Raw genomic sequence first — 19,875 nt, forward strand, 5'->3', positions numbered from 1 at the left:
TCAGTCTGTTCAACTTGTAAACCCAGAAAATAACTGAGTTCCCCCATCATGCTCATTTGGTACCTTGACTGCATAAGCTTGGCAAATCTTTGACAGAGTTTAGCATTAGTGGAGCCAAAAATAATGTCATCAACATAGATTTGAACTAAAAGCAGATCATTACCATGATTCAAATAAAACAAAGTTTTATCTATGGTACCTCTAGTAAATCCACTTTCAAGAAGAAATTGAGCTAGAGTTTCATACCATGCCCTTGGAGCCTGCTTTAGTCCATAAAGTGCTTTGTCCAACCTGTAGACATAGTCTGGATGTTTTGGATCCACAAAGCCTGGAGGTTGTTCAACATATACCTCTTCATCCAGTTTCCCATTTAGAAAAGCACTTTTGACATCCATCTGAAATACCTTGAATTTCTTGTGTGCAGCATAGGCCAGAAAGATTCTAATTGCCTCCAATCTTGCAACTGGAGCAAATGTCTCATCATAATCAATACCTTCCTGTTGTGAATACCCTTTTGCCACAAGCCTTGCTTTATTCCTTGTAATGACACCCTCACTGTCAGTTTTGTTTCTGAACACCCATTTTGCACCAACTATTGATCTGTCTTTAGGTCTTGGTACTAGGGTCCAGACTTTATTTCTCTCAAATTCATTTAACTCTTCTTGCATTGCTTGAATCCAATCAGGATCTTGAAGAGCTTCCTCCACCTTTTTGGGTTCTGTTTGTGACAGAAAGCAATGATGTAAACACTCATTTGCTGTAGCTGTCCTTGTTTGTACACCTGCTTCTGGATTTCCAATAATCAAATCAGGTGTATGAGATTTTGTCCACTTCCTTGCATATGGAAGTTGACCATTTTCATCATTGGATCCTCCCCCTTGATCCATGCTCTCCTGATTCTGCTGATTATTCTCTGTAGCTCCCCCTGCAATTGTGCTATCAGAGTTTGAATCAGTATTCTCTGATGAGTTTGAGTTAGCATTCTCTGATGAGTCTTGAGTAGAGTCTGAAACATTTTGATGCTCCCCCTCAGCAAGTGCTTCAACATCATGAACTTGTAAATTTTTATCAGAGTTTACTTTATTTTGTTCACAGTCAGAGTTTGACTGTTCATCAGAGATTGTTGAATCAGAGAATATTTCTTCATTTTCAAAATGCAGTTCTTCATGATCATCCATATCTGTTAGACCCATTATTCTTTTGTCATCAAATGACACATGTATGGATTCCATGATCACCTTGGTTCTCAGATTATAGACTCTGAAGGCCTTTGTTATGATAGGATAACCTACAAAAATGCCTTCATCAGCTTTTAAATCAAACTTGGTAAGCTGTTCTGGATGAGTCTTCAATACAAAGCATTTGCACCCGAATATGTGAAAGTACTTCAGATTTGGCTTCTTTTTCTTCACCATCTCATATGGGGTTTTGCTATGCTTATTAATCAAGGTTGCATTTTGAGTGAAACAAGCTGTTTGAACAGCTTCTGCCCAGAAATAAGTAGGCAATTTAGCCTCATCAAGCATAGTTCTGGCAGCTTCTATAAGGGTTCTGTTTTTCCTTTCAACTACACCATTTTGCTGTGGTGTACCAGGTGCAGAGAACTGTTGCACTACACCTCTTTCTTTGCAGAACTCTTCCATTGTTGAATTTCTAAACTCAGTTCCATTATCACTTCTAATAATCTTCACTTTGTCTTCAGATCCATGATCCAGTTGTGTCACATGATCCATCAGATGCAAGGCTGTTTCATCTTTAGAGTGAAGAAAATATACCCAAGTGTATCTAGTATACTCATCAACAATGACAAGAGCATATTTTTTCTTTGCAATGGATGGTACATTGACTGGTCCAAATAGATCAACATGTAGAAGATGATATGGTTTGTTTATTGAGAATTCAGTCTTACTCTTGAAGGATGTCTTTCTCTGCTTGGCTTTTTGACATGAATCACACAATCCATCAGATGTCAGTAGTGATTCAGGGAGACCTCTCACAAGCTTTTTCTTTATAAGCTCATTTATGGAATTGAAATTTAGATGTGAAAGCTTCTTGTGCCATTTCCAACTTTCTTCTGCAGAGATCCTTGTAGACAAGCAAATTGCTTTTCCTTCAGAGTTTGTAGGCAAGTGGATTTCATAAATATTCCCATGTCTGTGAGCTGTTACTGCCACTTTGCCTGTTGACTTGCTTACTATCTCACTGTGTTCTTCATAGAAATCAACATGATATCCTCTGTCACAGATCTGACTGACAGAGAGTAAATTGTGTTTCAGCCCTTGAACAAGAGCTACATTTGATATGATGACATTTCCAAGATTGATGTTGCCATATCCCAGAGTCCTTCCTATGTTGCCATCTCCATAAGAAACACTTGGGCCAGCCTTCTCCACAAACTCTGACAGCAGGGTCTTATTTCCAGTCATGTGTCCTGAACATCCACTGTCCAAGACTAGGATATTCTTCCTGTTGCCCTGCAATCACAAAGACCACTAGTTGTTAGTTTTAAGGACCCAGACTTGCTTGGATCCCTTGGCCTTATTAAGTTTGTTAGCTTTTGCAGCGGTATTATTATCAGAGTTTGAGCTAACAGACTTTGCAACAGAGTTTGTACTGGTAACAGAGTTTGTACTTGCAGAGTTTTTATTAACCTTTAAAGACGGTTTCAATTGATAATAATCATAATACAGACTATGATATTCTTTGCAAGTATAAATAGAATGCCATAAACTACCACAATGAAAACATGGATCTTGTGGTTTATATCTAATACTACTTTTTCTAACTCCAGACTTTGTAGGTAAAGAGTTAATGTCCTTGTTCTTCCTGCAAAAATTAGCAAGATGATTAGTATTACCACAGTTATGGCATGTCTTCCTAGGTGCATTTGGAACAGGCATGTAGTTGTTACTCTTGTCTATGCCAATTTTGCCATTTCTATTTTTCCTAGGCTCCTTGTTTCTGTCATCAGACTTTACCTCTTTAAGCTTATGTTTGAGCTGTTTCTGAGTCATCAGTCCTATGTTAACCTGTTTGGGCTTTTCAGATTTTAAATTGTTGTTAATCTCTGATTTTGGTCTACATTGTTTATTCTTAGAGGATTCAACAACAAATTTAACAGGTTTAACCTTAGGTTTTTGAGTTTTAACAAACTCTGTTTTTGATGACTCAGCTTCTGAGTTATCAGTGTAACCTAGTCCTTTCTTCCAGTTTCCACTACCTAAGATATCCTGAGTAGTTTTGCCTGAATTAGTCCATGTTTTAATGATCTCTCTTTCCTTAGCAAGTTCTGATTGAAGAGATGCATACCTCTTTAACAATTCATCTTTGACAATGACAGCATCATCTCTTTCTTTCTGAACTTCCAACATCTGAACTAATTCCTTTTCTAGATAATCATTCCTTTTCTTTACACTTAGAGTTTCAGATTTTAATCTTTCATTTTCTAAAGTCTGATCTCTAAAGCTGGTATGCAAAGTTTTAAGAAACAATCTTAACTCAGTTATATCTTCAGTATCAAAGGCAAGAGTAGAATGAGGTACCTTAGCAGAAGATTCAGAGTTGTTGTCAGTGTTTGCCATCAGAGCATAATTGACTTCTTCTTCTGAATCAGAAGTATCTGTCCAGTTTCCTTTCTTGGTGATAAAGGCCTTTTCTTTTTCCTTCTTGGCTTTCTTGCATTCAGATGCAAAGTGTCCCTTTTCACCACAGTTGAAACAGGTATACTTGTCAGCTTTTCCAGCTTTTCCTTCTTTGCCCTCATTCTTCTTAAAGTTCTTCTTGTCATAAACTTTGTCAGAGTTTCTGTCTTTCCTTGAAAAACTTTTGCCTTTGTTGAACTTTTTGTAGGCCAACTTCTTGAAGCTTTTCACCATCAATGCTGCTAACTGCATCATCTCATCATCACTTTCTTCAGAGTCTGAGGGAACATCAGAGTTTGAGTCATCAGAGTTTGATGACTCAATGTCAGACTTTGTGACATGAGCTTTTCCTTTGCTCTTAGCAGCTTCTTCTTGAACTTTCAGAGCAACAGACTTTGATTTTCCTCCATGACGTTTGCTCCTTTGCTCCATTTCAAGTTCATGAGTCTTCAATCTTCCATAAACATCATCAAGAGACATTTCTCCAAGATCAAGATTGTCTCTTATTGTGGTGACTTTCAAATCCCATTTTTCAGGAAGAGCCAGAAGGAATTTGAGATTTGAGTCTTCAAGATCATATTCCTTGTCCACCAGAGATAAGTCATTCAACAGTTTGACAAATCTGTCATACAGATCTGTCAGAGACTCACCAGATTTTGAGTCAAAGTGCTCATACTCCTGTGTAAGGATTGTTTTTCTGTTTTTCTTGATGGCCTGAGTTCCTTGACATCTGGTTTCCAGAGCATCCCAGATTTGTTTAGCAGTTTTGCACCCAATTACCCTATTAGACATTGCATTGTCAAGGGCACTGTGCAAAAGGTGTTTCACCTTTGAGTCTTTACTAATTGACAGGATGTCCTCAGGGGTATAATCTTTCTTTTCTTTTGGAACCATCTTCTGAGGTTCATCAGCAAGCCCAACAGAGAGCTTGGTGGGCATATGTGGTCCATCAAAGATCCTGTCAAGATATTCTGGATCAACAGAGTCTAAGAATATTATCATTCTCTCTTTCCAGACTGGATATTCAGATGCCTTAAGGATTGGAACTCTAAAGGATGAAGCTTGTGATTTTTCAGACATGATTGTGTTTAAGATCTCACTGTAGTAATCTTAACAAACCTGGCTCTGATACCACTTGTTAGGTCCTATTAATTCACTATATATGATAATATAGTGATCACAATATGTAATACAGTATGATAATATAAGAGATCGAAAGCAGTAAACTCTTATATTCACAAAACTTGATGGTTACAAAAACTCTCTCAGTGATTTATATTCTACCACCAAGAGCTGCTAGGGTTCTCAATAATGTACTCGATAACTCAACTCCTATAGAGTAACCCTAATCTGTGTTTATATAGACACAGTTACAAAATCAATCTCTGATTTGATATCCTATAAATCAGCTAATAAATCTATCAATCAAAGATTGCTCCAGTTTTCTGTTTAGTTTCCATAGTCAGCAAATCACTCCTCAGCTTCTATCCTTCCTTGAAGTATATCCGCTTCTGAGCTCTTTCCACGTGTAAACTCTGTCGAGTCTTGACTATGTAAACTCTGATCAGACTTTATTAAACTCTGTCAGACTTTGCTAAACTCTGTCAGACTTTGCTAAACTCTGATCAGCTTCCAGTTTAAACTCTGATGATTCCTGTTCTAAAACAAACCTTAAGAACATCAGTAATCATCAATTATATCTAACATTTATGCACCCTTCTTTATGTGTAATGTGATTTTTTCATGCATGATTCTCAGGATATAATGGGGTTTAATCCACTGTTCACCATACTTAAGGATAACAAACTTACCGGACCTAACTATATTGAATGGAAACGTAATTTGGACATTGTGTTGACTGCTGAGGAGTACAAGTTTTGCACTTATGAACCCAAGCCTGAGCAGCCCGCTGCTGATGCTCCTGATGAGGAGAAAGAGTATTATAAGCGATGGACAAAGGCTGATGAGATGTCGCGATGTTACATTCTGGCAGCAATGTCGGGTGTTTTGCAGCATCAGCATCAGGCTATGGCCACTGCTTCGGATATGCTCTTTAATCTCAAGGAACTTTTTGGAGATCAGAATAGGGCTGCTAGGCAAGTAGCCATGAAGGCTTTAATGAACACTCAGATGGCTGAAGGTACACCTGTAAGGGATCATGTTCTCAAGATGATGTCACATCTGAATGAGATAGAGATCCTTGGTGCAGAGCTTGACGGGGAAACCCAGATTGACATTGTCCTTATGAGCTTGCCCAAGAGTTTTGAGCAGTTCCGCTTGAATTACAACATGAACAAGAGGCAGTATAGTCTTGCGGAACTGCTGACAGAACTTCAGGCAGCTGAAGGATTATTTCGCCAGAGTGTTCAAGTGAATGTGGCTGAGAAAGGTTCTTCCTCTAAGCCGAAAGGCAATAAGAAGAAGAAAAAGGCTCAGACACAGCAAGCTGTGAAGGCAGTGGGGGTTCAAGGTGGTGTGAAAAAGCCTAAGGGGAAGTGCTACCGGTGCAAGCAGTCGGGTCACTGGAAAAAGGATTGTCCTCTTCCTAAGAAGACAAACAATACTGGTATGTCTCTTTCTCTAGTTACAGAAACATTTATAGCGGCTATATCTACGAGCACTTGGTGTGTAGATACTGGAGCCACTGATCATGTTTGTAACTCTATGCAGGGGTTCCAGCAATCCAGAATGCTTAGAGATGGCGAGATATACGTGTTCATGGGAGATGCTACGAAAGTAGCAGTAGTTGCAGTAGGAGTTATTCATTTATCTTTTGGTTCTGATAGGATTTTGGTTTTGAACAATTGTCTTTATGTACCTTCTTTTAGAAGGAATTTGATTTCGGTTTCTAAACTTGCTATGGATGGTTATAATGTTTGTTTGGATCGTAATGTTTCTATTATGATGAATAAACGGATTATATGTTCTGGTACATTGCAAGACAATTTGTATATAATTAATCCTAGTCAACCCGCACTGCAACTACAACATAGGGTATTGAACAACACATCTTCTACCTCTAATAAAAGAAAGCAACCTTCTAGTTTGAACCAAACATATCTTTGGCACTTGAGATTAGGTCATATTAACTTGAGGAGGATTCAAAGACTGGTAGTAGACGGGCCTTTAGGCTCATTGGCAGTGGAGCCATTTCCAGTTTGTGAATCCTGCTTGGAAGGTAAAATGACCAAAAGGCCTTTTAAGGCAAAGGGGAATAGAGCCAAAGAAGTGTTAGGATTGGTTCACTCTGATTTATGTGGACCTATGAATATCCAAGCAAGAGGTGGTTATGAGTATTTCGTCACTTTTATTGACGATTATTCTAGATATGGATACGTTTATTTGTTGCACCGTAAGTCTGAGTGCTTTGAGAAATTCAAAGAGTACAAAGCTAAAACGGAGAAGCGACATAATAAAAGTATCAAGTCACTACGATCTGATCGTGGTGGCGAATACTTGCTTGGGGAATTCAGGGAATATTTATCAGAGAATGGGATAGAATCCCAGTTGACTGCACCAGGCACACCCCAGCAGAACGGTGTAGCAGAGAGAAGGAACCGGACTCTTTTAGAGAGTGTTAGATCGATGATGAGTTATTCGGATTTACCCAAGTCCTTTTGGGGACATGCCTTAGAGACAGCAGCTTATCTTCTGAACTTAGTACCTTCTAAGTCGGTTCCTAAAACCCCTTTAGAATTGTGGACCGGGGACAAACCGAGTCTGAGACACATTCGGATATGGGGTTGTCCAGCACATGTGCTGAACAAGAACGCGACTAAGCTAGAATCTCGTACAGAAGTAAAGCTGTTTGTAGGCTACCCCATGGGAACAAAAGGTTATTTATTTTATAGTCCTAAGGATCGGGATGTCACTGTTAGCACCAATGCAAGATTCTTAGAGGAAGACTATATAATGAATCACAAACCCATGAGTAGTATCGTTTTAGAGGAATTAGTGGGAGGGACGAATAATGAACCTGTAGTACAAGTAGAACAACCACAGCAGACTGTGCAACCGGTCACTAATACCGCACCAGTTCCTCGTCGTAGTGGGAGGGTTGTTCGACAGCCCGACAGATTCATGTTTTTGGGAGAGTCTTCGGACTTGGTCTCTGGTGAACATGATGATGATCCCCGGACATACGAAGAGGCAATACAAGACAAAGATGCAAGTCTTTGGCAAAAGGCAATGAATTCTGAGATGGAATCTATGTATTCTAATCAGGTCTGGGAGCTCGTGGAACCACCCAAAGGTGTAAAACCTATTGGATGTAAGTGGGTCTACAAGAAAAAGAGGGGATCAGACAAAAAGGTGAAAGCCTGGAAAGCAAGACTTGTTGCGAAAGGGTATACTCAGAAAGAAGGTATCGATTATGAGGAAACCTTTTCGCCGGTAGTCATGCTTAAGTCAATCCGTATTCTTTTATCTATAGCAGCTCATCGTTTTATCTATAGCAGCTCATCTCGATTATGAGATTTGGCAAATGGATGTCAAGACAGCTTTCCTTAATGGAAATCTTGAGGAAACCATCTATATGCAGCAACCAGAGGGATTCATTAAAGAAGGCCAAGAGCATCTTGTATGTAAGCTGAAGAGGTCTATTTATGGACTTAAACAAGCTTCTAGGTATTGGAACATTCGCTTTGATCAGGCAGTCCAGTCATATGGATTTGATCAATGTCCAAGCGAAGCATGCGTGTATAAGAGATGTGAGGGAAATGAAGTGGTTTTTCTAGTGCTTTATGTTGATGACATTTTACTCATTGGAAACAATGTTAAGATGTTGTCTTCAATAAAGGCATGGTTGTTCAAACAATTTGAAATGAAGGACTTAGGTGAAGCAGCATACATCCTTGGGATCAAACTTATAAGGGATCGCAAGAAAAGGATGTTGGCTTTATCTCAGGAGCCCTACATAGATGACGTATTAGCTCGTTTTAACATGCAGGACTCCAAGAAGGGTAATTTACCCTTCAGACATGGAGTTACTCTATCAAAGAGGCAATGTCCTTCGACACCTAAGAAGATAGAGAACATGAAGGCAGTTCCTTATGCTTCGGCATGTGGGAGCCTAATGTATGCAATGTTATGTACGAGGCCTGATATCTGCTTTGCCGTGGGCATGGTTAGCAGATACCAGTCAAACCCAGGACAAGAACATTGGAGTGCCGTAAAAGCAATACTCAAGTACCTGCGAAGGACTAAGGAGTATATGCTGGTTTACAAGTCCTCTGATTTATTGCCTCTGGGATATACCGATTCGGATTTCCAGACGGATAAGGATAAGAGAAAGTCCACCTCGGGATGTGTTTTTACTTTGGGAGGTGGAGCCGTAATATGGAGGAGTGTGAAGCAGAAATGCATCGCGGACTCAACCATGGAAGCCGAATATGTGGCAGCCTCAGAGGCAGCCAAAGAGGCTATATGGTTCCGAAACTTCCTGCTGGATTTGGATGTGGTTCCTAATCTGCCACAGCAGATCACGATTTATTGTGATAACACTGGTGCTGTGGCGAATACCAAGGAACCGCGGGCCCATAAGGCAGCGAAACACATAGAGCGTAAGTATCACCTCATACGACAGTTCGTTAAGCGAGGAGATATCATTGTGGCTGACATAGCATCGAAGGATAACCGGGCAGATCCTTTCACGAAGAGCTTACCAGCTAAGGCTTTTGAGGAGCACGTGGAAGCGATAGGAGTCAGATACTTTGCCACATAGTTATATATAGTTGGTAGTGGATTGCTTGTAATAGACACTGATATACTCAAAGAATATCTTGAGTATAAGTGGGAGATTGTTAGGGTTATACTGAAATATTCGTTTGAAGTATATAACAATTATTTGAGAATCTTCAATGCATGTTTTCACATTGTCTGTATATTATATATTGTAGACAATCTAGTATCAAATGGGATAGCAGAAGATTAGATTGTCAGATTCCTTATATAATATAATAAAGGTTCACAGTCGCAGTGGTGTTAGACAAACCACTGGAACGGCTGAAGTATTATTTGGAAATAGTTTGTCTTGACTATTGAATAATATTTATATACTTTGTGTATATTGAACGGGATCAAAATAGTAGAATAATTGTTTCTTTAATTCTGACAATAAAGAACTAAGATTCTATGATGTTATTAATGCTTAAGTTCTTAATCCGGATATAGTGATTGACACTTGTATTTAATGCACATGCCTTGACTCATAAATTAAGTAATTTATTTTAAATTACGAATTTATGTATTGGGCAATGACATTATATACAGAGTGGGATATTGACTATAAAAGGAAACCGTGTCCGAAAAATATATTCGGGTGATGATGTCCTCTTGAAAGCTCATAAAGATAATTATGCTTTAGTCCTGCAGGCAGATTTGTTCTTGCATAATTATAAGGTTGAGTGGATGATCAAGGATAAAAGATATTAATTAAATTAATTGTCAGAAATTAATTTAATTAATGGACATGCGATATCTTAAACATGGGGAATTTATAAGCAATTAATATGGGAGCCGAATTAAATAATTAATTTACGGAATTAGGAAAGGTAGTGCAAATATTAGTTCTTTAGTGGATAGAATTAATATTTAATGACATTGGGCCTGGCCCGGAATGTCATTAGAAGGCCTGACCTAATGATCCATGATCCCTGCTGTAGCCTATATATATTCTCGTTCTCCTAAAGCTGAAAAATACACCAAAAACGAATTAATCCTAGAGTCAGAGAGAGGCAGACGTTTTTCTCAAGGAGACAGCTAGGGTTTTGGGTTTTCGGAGCTTTAAGGAGAGGCACACCTTGGGAGATCGAAGGCCACACTTCGTCCAAGGAGAATCAAGGAATACAGTAGAAGACGTGGATTTGAATCGCTTGCGCCGTAGCGATTAAGGTTAATATTCTGTTCGAACTTTTAATTAGTATCATAAAACGCAGGACCAAGGTCCGATTGTTCCAACAGGTTCATCGAGAAATACATGATAAAACACTCGATACTAGTACAAGTCAAATCACTAGTTGACTGCTAAAATCTCAATCTAAATAAAACTATTTTTTTCTGAAACTTTTTTAATATCATCAAAATATATAAATTTTCACATCCATACGGTTGGATCATCGAGACATATTTTTAAAAAAATGGAAACATAAATCCATGATTGAACACTAGATACTCTTACAAGTCAAACCACCAGTTGACTGTTAAATTCTCAATCAAAATAAAATTATTTTTTTCTGAAACTTTTTTAATATCAACAAAATATAAAAGCCTTCACATCTGTACGGTTGGATCATCGAGAAATATTTTCAAAAAAGTGGAAACAACAATACACGGCAGAACATTGGTACTAGTACAAGTCAAACTACTAGTCGACTGTTATAATATCAATCCCAATAAAAGTATTTTTTTTTCTGAAATTCCAATAGTATCACTTAAGCATATAGATCTTGACATCCGTATGGTTTGATAATAGAGAAATAATTTCTAAAAAATGGAAACACCAATACATGATAAAAACACTAGCAACGAGTACAAGTCAAACTACTAGTTGACTGTTAAAATCTCAATCCAAATATAATTATTTTTTTCTTAAACTTCTTAAATATCATCAAAATATATAGGGTTAAATATCAAAGTGGTCACTGAAGTGGAGGTCATATATCACTTTACTCACTAATTTTATCGGGGTCTTATTTCAATCATTAAAGTCACAATAAATATCAATTAAGTACCTCCAAATTTCAGTTCAAAGAGTAAAAATATTATTTAGAGAGTTTGACACATTATTTTTGAATACTACCACAACCAATTAAAAGGTTATGACTTCTAGCATTTATGACAATATATTCAGATTTTATCAATTTTATTTAGTATTTATTTTTAATTAAAACAAAAAAATGTATTAATATAATAAAAAATAAATAGTAGATAAAATTTAAAAAATCTCAATATATTATCATAAATAGTAGAAGTCAGAACCTTTTACTTGGTTATAGTAGTATTCAAAAATAATATGTTAAACTCTATAAATAATATTTTTACTCCTTGAACTGAAATTTGGAGGTACTTAATTGATATTTATTGTGACTTTAATGATTGAAATGAGACCCCGATAAGATTAGTGAGTAAAGTGATATATGACCTCCACTTCAGTGACCACTTTGATATTTAACCCAAAATATATAAAACTTCACATCCGTACGGTTGGATCATTGAGAAATATTTTCAAAAAAATGGAAACACCAATACACGATAGAACACTGGATAATAGGACAAGTCAAACTACTAGTTGATTGTTATAATATCCATCTAAATAAAATTATTTTTTTCTGAAATTCCCGTAATATCACTTAAACATATAGCCCTTCACATCCGTACGGTTGGATTATCGAGAAATATTTTCAAAAAAATGAAAACAATAATATATGATAAAATATCATTTCCTGGTACAAGTCAAACTACTAGTTGACTGCTAAATTCTCCACCCAAATAAAAATATTTTTTTCTAAATTTTTCTAATATCATCAAAATTTATAAATCTTCACATCCGTACGGTTAGATCATCGAGAAATATTTAAAAAAAAATAAAAACACCAATACATGATAAAACACTCGATACTATTACAAGTCAAACCACTAGTTGACTGCTGAAATTTCAATCCAAATATAATTATTTTTTCCTGAAACTTTTAAATTAGCATCAAAATATATAAATCTTCACATCCGTACGGTTGGATCATCGATCAATATTTTTTTAAAAATGTAAACAATAATACATGATAAAGTACTCGATACTAGTACAAGTCAAACAAACTACTACTTGACTGCTAAAATCTAAATACAAATAGAGTTATTTTATTATTTTGAAATTCATATAATATCACTGATACATTTCGACCTTAACATCCGTAAAGTGGGATCATTGAGTAAAAATGTAAATAACATTGTACACCATCAGGGACTTGAACTCACTGTTGTTATTAATGTGTACACCATCAAGGATTTGAATTCACTGTTGTTATTAATGCGGCAAGGGTATGATAGGAAAAGGAATTATGGCGAGGACATAAGTGATATAAAGTCACGGTATCAATGACTTTAAGTCACTGATGTACGCACCCAACGGCCAGCACCGTAGATCTCACCCAACCAACGATCACGATTTGTTGGTTGTAAAAGTGGGATGTACAATTGTGTACATTTAATTTCCCTGGTTCCCGGATATCTGTCCTATCAGCTACAAAGTACTCCCTCCGTCTCAATACTTCTCTCGTTTACTTTTATCACGTTTGCCAACACACGTTTTTGATCGTTAATATCTTTAATTCCGTATGAGTGGTTAAATATAAAAACTATACTATATTAAACTAATCGTGAATATGAATCCAACAAGATCACTTGTGACTATATCAGTCTTACAGATTAGACGTAAAATTAGTAATTTGTCTCATGTTATGAACATTACCGAAATATCACACGACAAAAGAAAAAAGAAACTGAGGGAGTATGTGAGTATTATCTGTCGGGTCAGTAGTAGTACTAACCAATGGTTAGGGTGTCACTTTTCCCCACCCACTATCCTCCTTGCATGTTACAATACCTTTACCTGCACTCACAATTCTGCAGCCTGGAGGAGACAGTAAAACAGAGACACTATTGGACTGGAACAAGCAGTCTTGCAGTAGGCTATGAGACACTATTGGACTGGAACAAGCAGTCTTGCAGTAGGCTATGAATGTACTTCCCTTACCGTGAGAGTGCGTAGCTCAGCCTAGGCTCAGTGTTAGAATACTAAGTGATCGTGGTAAATTTTTCCTGCGAACATCTCAAAATTTTAGGAGAAATGATCAATCGACATGATATTAAAACTCAGACTCATCAATTGCATGTCACCCCAGAATGGGCTCGTGATCCACTCTTGACTAAAACATGGGCTTTCAAGCGGGGGAGGTGAGGAGAAATGTTAAAATATTGCATGATCCCAGTAAACCATCCTCCTAACGATTCGAGGTTTTAATGATGACTTAAGACTGAGGCTAAGGTTCATGTATGGTCTTTTCCTCTTTTTTATGCTAGATATGTATGGGCTTCTTGTTCTAAGGCATACATATATCCCCTCTGGAAGATAAGTTGGATAACATTTTATGATAAATACAACTACTCTACATCCATGGAAAATTATACTTATCAATTATCAAGCACAAAAGGTTCAAGTGTCGACCTCCCTTTTTTCATTCATCTGTCATTTTCATTAGTTGGATCTCTTGGCATTTATTCTCGAACCATATTCCAAAACACTCTATACTTTCTCATAATTCAAAAGAATTGTTGTCCAAACAATTAACTAGTCGGCTACCCCACTGCAGAAGATGGAAGAACTCGATGACAACCATAAAATTTCAAGATATATTTACCGTTCAATAAGTTACAACGAATAGAATATTTCATGATTAAGTTGACACTAAACCAACTAAAAAGCTACAACGAGCCAAATACTTCAAGATTAATCAACAGGAAACAAGCTAATAATTTAATAAGCTACAATGAATAGAATAATTTGTGATTAATCAACATGAAACAAGCTAAGAAGCAACAATAAATCAAAGTTTTCATGATTACTCTTGAACAAAACAAGCTAATATGATACAATGAATCAATCAATCATGATTAATTAACACAAAGCAAGCAAACAACACTTTCATATGAAGAGACTGGTAGTACGATCCTTTTCCTTTTATAGTAAGATTTAGTTCAGCATAATACAAAGAGCAATGAAATGCAAGCTATATTTAGTAAAAATACCAACACTCTCTGTGGTTTTTAGCTTTGATGAAGAGTTAAGTTAGCATGGCAGGTTAGGCTCCTGTTATTCCTTTTAGGTAATTAACAATTAAATCAGTGGAAAACACATACCAACTTCAGTTTATTGTTCGAATTAAAGTTCTTAATCATTTATCAATCTTAAGCAGATATTAAACATAACATACTTAAGACAAAGACTGATTTTCCCTTGGTCACTCTTTGAGTTTCCATTAAAATATATACTAAATGGCAAGCAGAAGTGGCCCTGCTACTCATACATCCATGTCTCTACTGATACTCGAACCCTCTGCAATTGCAAAGCCAAAAAGATGTCTCGAGGACTGTTTATACCAACTGTGGCAGTGTCAGGGATTCAGGGTGATTCCATTAGGCGGCCAATTAATCAGTCTCATAACTGTGAAAAAATAAAGGACCATAATATAGTTGAGACATATTGCAATTCAGACAGATGGCTGAGGAAGAACCCGGTTTAGTGGGGAAATGAGATCAAGATAAACCATGATGATTACTTTTTTTAATACAAAAATAGTGAGCCAAAAAAAAGGGATGGGGTAACCAGCACCCACTGGCTTTCACATAGCTTTGTCCCTGGCCCTCAACTCAACCTGTGGTATCGCAAGAGCAATGCACCTTTGGTCCTTTAATATCAATTAAAATGCAAGTAACAAATATTTTACATTATATTTTACATTATCGACAACATGCCACGGTAACTAAGCTAATCAATTGTCATTTAGGGCTATATATAACATATGATTTCAACATCTTGCAAATTTAATAAAAGAGATTCTTTATTATTATTATTATTATTATTATTATTATTATTATTATTATTATTATGATGATGATGATGATGATGATGATGATATACTGACCTTATCTGATCTTTATATTTGAAGTATCATCAAAAGAATGTGTATTCACACACATCACATTATAGACAAATACTTGGCCCCCTCCCCCTCAAAAAATAAATCTGTGCAACTATAGCATTACCTCCCTGCTCTCTTCTCTACCTAGCTTGTCACCAGAAATTCTGACACTTCTATATGCATACTAATATCTACATGTAAGTGAGTCTAATATCGAGAATCAGATACAATCATACAGTGGCATGACACAGATCTTATAATGTCAAGCAGAGCAATTACCTTACTCTTTTTGCTTCTCAACATCTCCTGGTATCCGGCCAGTTCTGGTTTGAACCAAGAAGGACTCTCTCTACTATCTTGGTCTTCATCTTTTAACACTTCACCTTCTGCAACTTTCTTCAGTTCATGGGATCCAACTGATCAAAATCCATGTAAATGGAACTTCATATCATGTTCAAGCAATGGGCTTGTTTCAGATATCATAATTACTTCTATTGATCTTTCCACAAACTTCCCCACTCAATTTCTTTCGTTCAAAAATCTTACTAGCCTTGTCCTTTCAAATGGAAACCTCACCGGAGAAATACCACAGTCCATTGGAAACTTGTCTTCACTTGTGGTATTAGACCTCAGTTTCAATGCTCTGACCGGAAATATACCCCATGAGATTGGAAGCTTATCAGAGTTGCAGCAACTATTACTGAATTCAAATTCTTTTGAAGGTGAAATCCCAGAGGAAATTGGAAACTGCTCAAAGCTTAAACAACTTGAATTGTTTGATAACCAGCTTTCAGGGAGAATCCCAGAAGCAATAGGCCAATTATCGTACTTGGAAATTTTTCGAGCTGGTGGAAACTTGGGGATTCATGGAGAAATTCCACTGCAGATATCAAACTGCAGACAGTTAGCTTTCCTTGGTCTAGCTGATACTGGAATCTCAGGAAAAATTCCTTATACTTTAGGAGAACTAAAGAATCTCAAGACTCTTTCAATTTATACAGCAAATCTCACCGGTCGAATCCCACCAGAAATTGCCAACTGCTCAGCTTTAGAAAATCTGTTCCTTTATCAAAACCATATTTCAGGAGTAATTCCAATTGAAATGGGGTTTCTTAAGAATCTCAAAAGGGTGTTATTGTGGCAAAATAATTTAAGTGGATCCATTCCAGGAACTTTTGGTAATTGCTCGGTACTGACAGTGATTGATTTTTCCATTAATTCTCTGACTGGCGAGCTTCCACAATTCCATGCAAGTTTAAATGCACTGGAGGAGTTTCTTTTGTCTGAAAACAAAATTTCTGGCCCAATTCCACCTTCTTTCGGAAACTTCTCTGGATTGAAGCATCTTGAACTGGATAACAATCACATTTCTGGTGAGATTCCACCCGAAATTGGTAAGTTAAAAGAACTTTCTCTATTCTTTGCCTGGCAGAATCAGCTTAATGGAATCATCCCTACGGAGTTGGGAAATTGTGTGAAACTTCAAGCATTGGATCTTTCACACAATTTCCTAACTGGGTCTATTCCAAAGTCTCTCTTCAATCTCAATAACTTAACGAAATTGTTGCTGATATCAAACAAGCTTTCTGGGTGGCTTCCAGTTGACATTGGTAACTGTACCAGCCTGACCCGCCTGCGACTTGGATCAAACATGTTAGCTGGTCTTATTCCCTCTGAAATTGGACTCTTACAGAGTTTAAGTTACCTCGAGTTGTCCAAAAATCAGTTTACAGGTGCTATCCCGCCACAAATTGGCAACTGCTTGGAACTAGAAATGATTGATTTGCATGAAAATAAGCTTGAAGGTCTTGTTCCTGATTCCTTGGACTCTCTTGCTAGGCTTAATGTTTTAGATCTTTCGAGAAACAGATTGTCAGGCAGCATTCCAGACAGTCTGGGGAGACTTGCATCCTTGAACAAACTAGTGTTGAGCGAAAATTTCATTACTGGTTTGATTCCCAAGTCACTAGGACTCTGCAAGGATTTGCAGCTTTTGGATGTGAGCAGCAATAAGCTGATAGGATCGATACCAGATGAGATTGGGCACTTGCAAGAATTAGATATCTTGTGCAATTTGAGCCGGAATTCTCTGACAGGACAAATTCCTGATAGTTTCTCATATCTTTTAAAGCTTGCAAACTTGGATCTCTCTCACAACATGTTAACAGGAAGCTTGAAAACACTCGGGAACCTTGACACTCTGGTTTCTTTAAATGTTTCCTACAATGATTTCTCAGGTGCCCTTCCTGACACCAAGTTCTTCCATGATCTTCCTGATACTGTTTTCCTAGCCAACCAAAGACTCTGCACCAACAGAAATAACTGTCAAGTTAGCGAAATCCACCACACCAGGAAGTGCATTAAAATTACAACTGTCATCGTTTTACTCAGTGTACTTGTTGGTATGACAATCTTCACTATTGTAATAATTTTATTTATCAGAGCTCATGGTACCAAAATGAATGATGAAGAAAGTGGGCTAGAGTGGAATCTCACCCCATACCAAAAACTAAGCTTCAGTGTGAATGATATTGTAGGAAAGCTCTCCGACTCCAATATTGTGGGGAAAGGTGGTTCAGGAATTGTTTATCGAGTTGAGACTCCAATGCAACAGTACATTGCAGTAAAAAGATTGTGGCCAACAAAGAATGGTGAGCTCCCCCAGAGAGACTTATTCTCTGCAGAAGTTACAACATTGGGATCAATTAGGCATAAAAATATAGTGAGACTTCTGGGAAGTTGTAGCAATGGAAAGAGTAAAATGCTATTATTTGATTACATTAGTAATGGAAGTTTAGCAGGGTTGCTCCATGAGAGCAGATTACCTTTAGATTGGGATGCAAGGTATCAAATAATACTTGGAGCTGCTCACGGCTTAGCTTACCTTCACCATGATTGCTTTCCTCCTATTGTCCACAGGGATATTAAGGCCAACAACATTTTGGTAGGGCCACATTTTGAAGCTTTCCTTGCTGATTTTGGACTAGCAAAGCTTTTGTCCTCTCCAGATTGCTCCAGAGCTTCTAACACAATAGCAGGCTCTTATGGCTACATGGCTCCTGGTAAGTACAGTTTTCATAGATATATGCTTGTACATGTTCACCAATCAACATGATCTATTAGCACCCTGTCAATACTGGATAAATATAGGGCACAATGCCCTTCAGTAGGACAGAATTTGATCAGTCAAAATGAAATCCAACACTTTTTTATGAATATCAACTCAGATGGTCATGCAAATTCTCGTAAAGACGGAATATATTTTTATGCAATCAGGATAGTCTTATATTATCCTACTGATTCTGTTTTAAGATTTCAATCAATTCATCTGACATTTCCGCTGCTTTTGCATTTTTGAAATTAATGTTTTACCCATAGATAACGTGCTCTCTCAAATTTGCAGAATATGGGTACAGTATGAGGATTTCAGAGAAGAGTGACGTGTACAGTTATGGAGTTGTGCTACTAGAAGTACTGACAGGCATGGAACCAGCAGATCGACGTATTCCAGAGGGTGGCCACATTGTCAGTTGGGTTAACCATGAACTGAAAGTGAAGATGAGGGAATTCAACTCAATCCTCGATCAACAATTACTTTTGCAGTCAGGCACACAGATACAAGAGATGCTTCAAGTACTAGGAGTGGCAGTTCTATGCGTTAATCCATCTCCAAAAGAACGACCCACAATGAAAGATGTCACTATGATGCTCACAGAGCTAAGGGAAGAAACTGGTGATTTTGAAAAACAAAACGCACACAGCACAGGATCGGTATCTAACCCCAGAGCAGCAATCCAGTGCTCTAGTTTTTCCAGATCATCTCAACCTCTAATTAGATCACCTCCACAGTAGCCTATTCAACCCCAGTTTATTCTTTCACATTCATTAAATGGTATAAATTCATATTTACTAAGTTATTGAACTATGCTAGAAACAATTGTATAGAATATACTTGGTGCATTGAGGTGGTCATATTCTTATAAATAAAATCTCTTGTTCCATGGGTGTCTCCAGTCGTTCACTGCTAATACTGATCATTAAGGCCAGATATGTATCATCCATCTATCTATTAGATACCTAATCATTAACATACATTGTACATTTCGGGTGGAAGAATAATCTGGTAGTCTATTAACTATCTCTCGCAAACAAAAAGGAAATTTTTGAGGATCCAGGGATCCTCGTAAAAGGATACATGTATAATGTACATGCGCATCCATGAACTTTACCAAGCTCTCACTCCCGATGTATCAATAAAACCAGAATCGGTGCACAAACTAGAGTTTTGAACCCAACTCAAGAGAGCCTTTATTTTATACATGGGGTCCTAAACAATATAGGTTGATATCAGTCATGCAGCTGGGGACAAAGATTTTGGTTGCCAGAAGCTTATGGAACATGTATCATGAGATAGCAAATAAACCATTATTCCCCACGGATTCCCTTAATATCTGTTCTACAAGATAAAAAGTAAACTAGGCACCATGTGCTTGAAAGATACATTGCTTTGGGTCATGTGACATAGAACTAATTATTGCCCC

At 37.3% G+C, this 19,875-nt stretch overlaps 1 protein-coding gene across 2 annotated transcripts; it reads left to right on the plus strand.

The window, feature by feature from the left end:
* The first annotated feature begins 15,384 nt into the window (after nt 1-15,384).
* On the plus strand, nt 15,385-19,343 carry LOC108210924 (LRR receptor-like serine/threonine-protein kinase RGI2). 2 transcript variants are annotated; one of them, XM_017382387.2, is made up of 3 exons: nt 15,400-17,736; nt 17,872-18,396; nt 18,738-19,343. In XM_017382387.2, the coding sequence occupies exons 1-3, from the start codon at nt 15,594-15,596 to the stop codon at nt 19,184-19,186; spliced, it is 3,117 nt and encodes a 1,038-aa protein (XP_017237876.1). In that variant the 5' UTR covers nt 15,400-15,593; the 3' UTR covers nt 19,187-19,343. The 2 variants fall into 2 exon arrangements, with proteins under 2 accessions (XP_017237875.1, XP_017237876.1); XM_017382386.2 differs by having other exon boundaries at nt 15,385-18,396.
* The last annotated feature ends 532 nt before the right edge of the window (nt 19,344-19,875 follow it).

This window comes from Daucus carota, chromosome 3 (genome assembly GCF_001625215.2).
Source record: "Daucus carota subsp. sativus chromosome 3, DH1 v3.0, whole genome shotgun sequence".
Classification (NCBI taxonomy): domain Eukaryota; kingdom Viridiplantae; phylum Streptophyta; class Magnoliopsida; order Apiales; family Apiaceae; genus Daucus; species Daucus carota.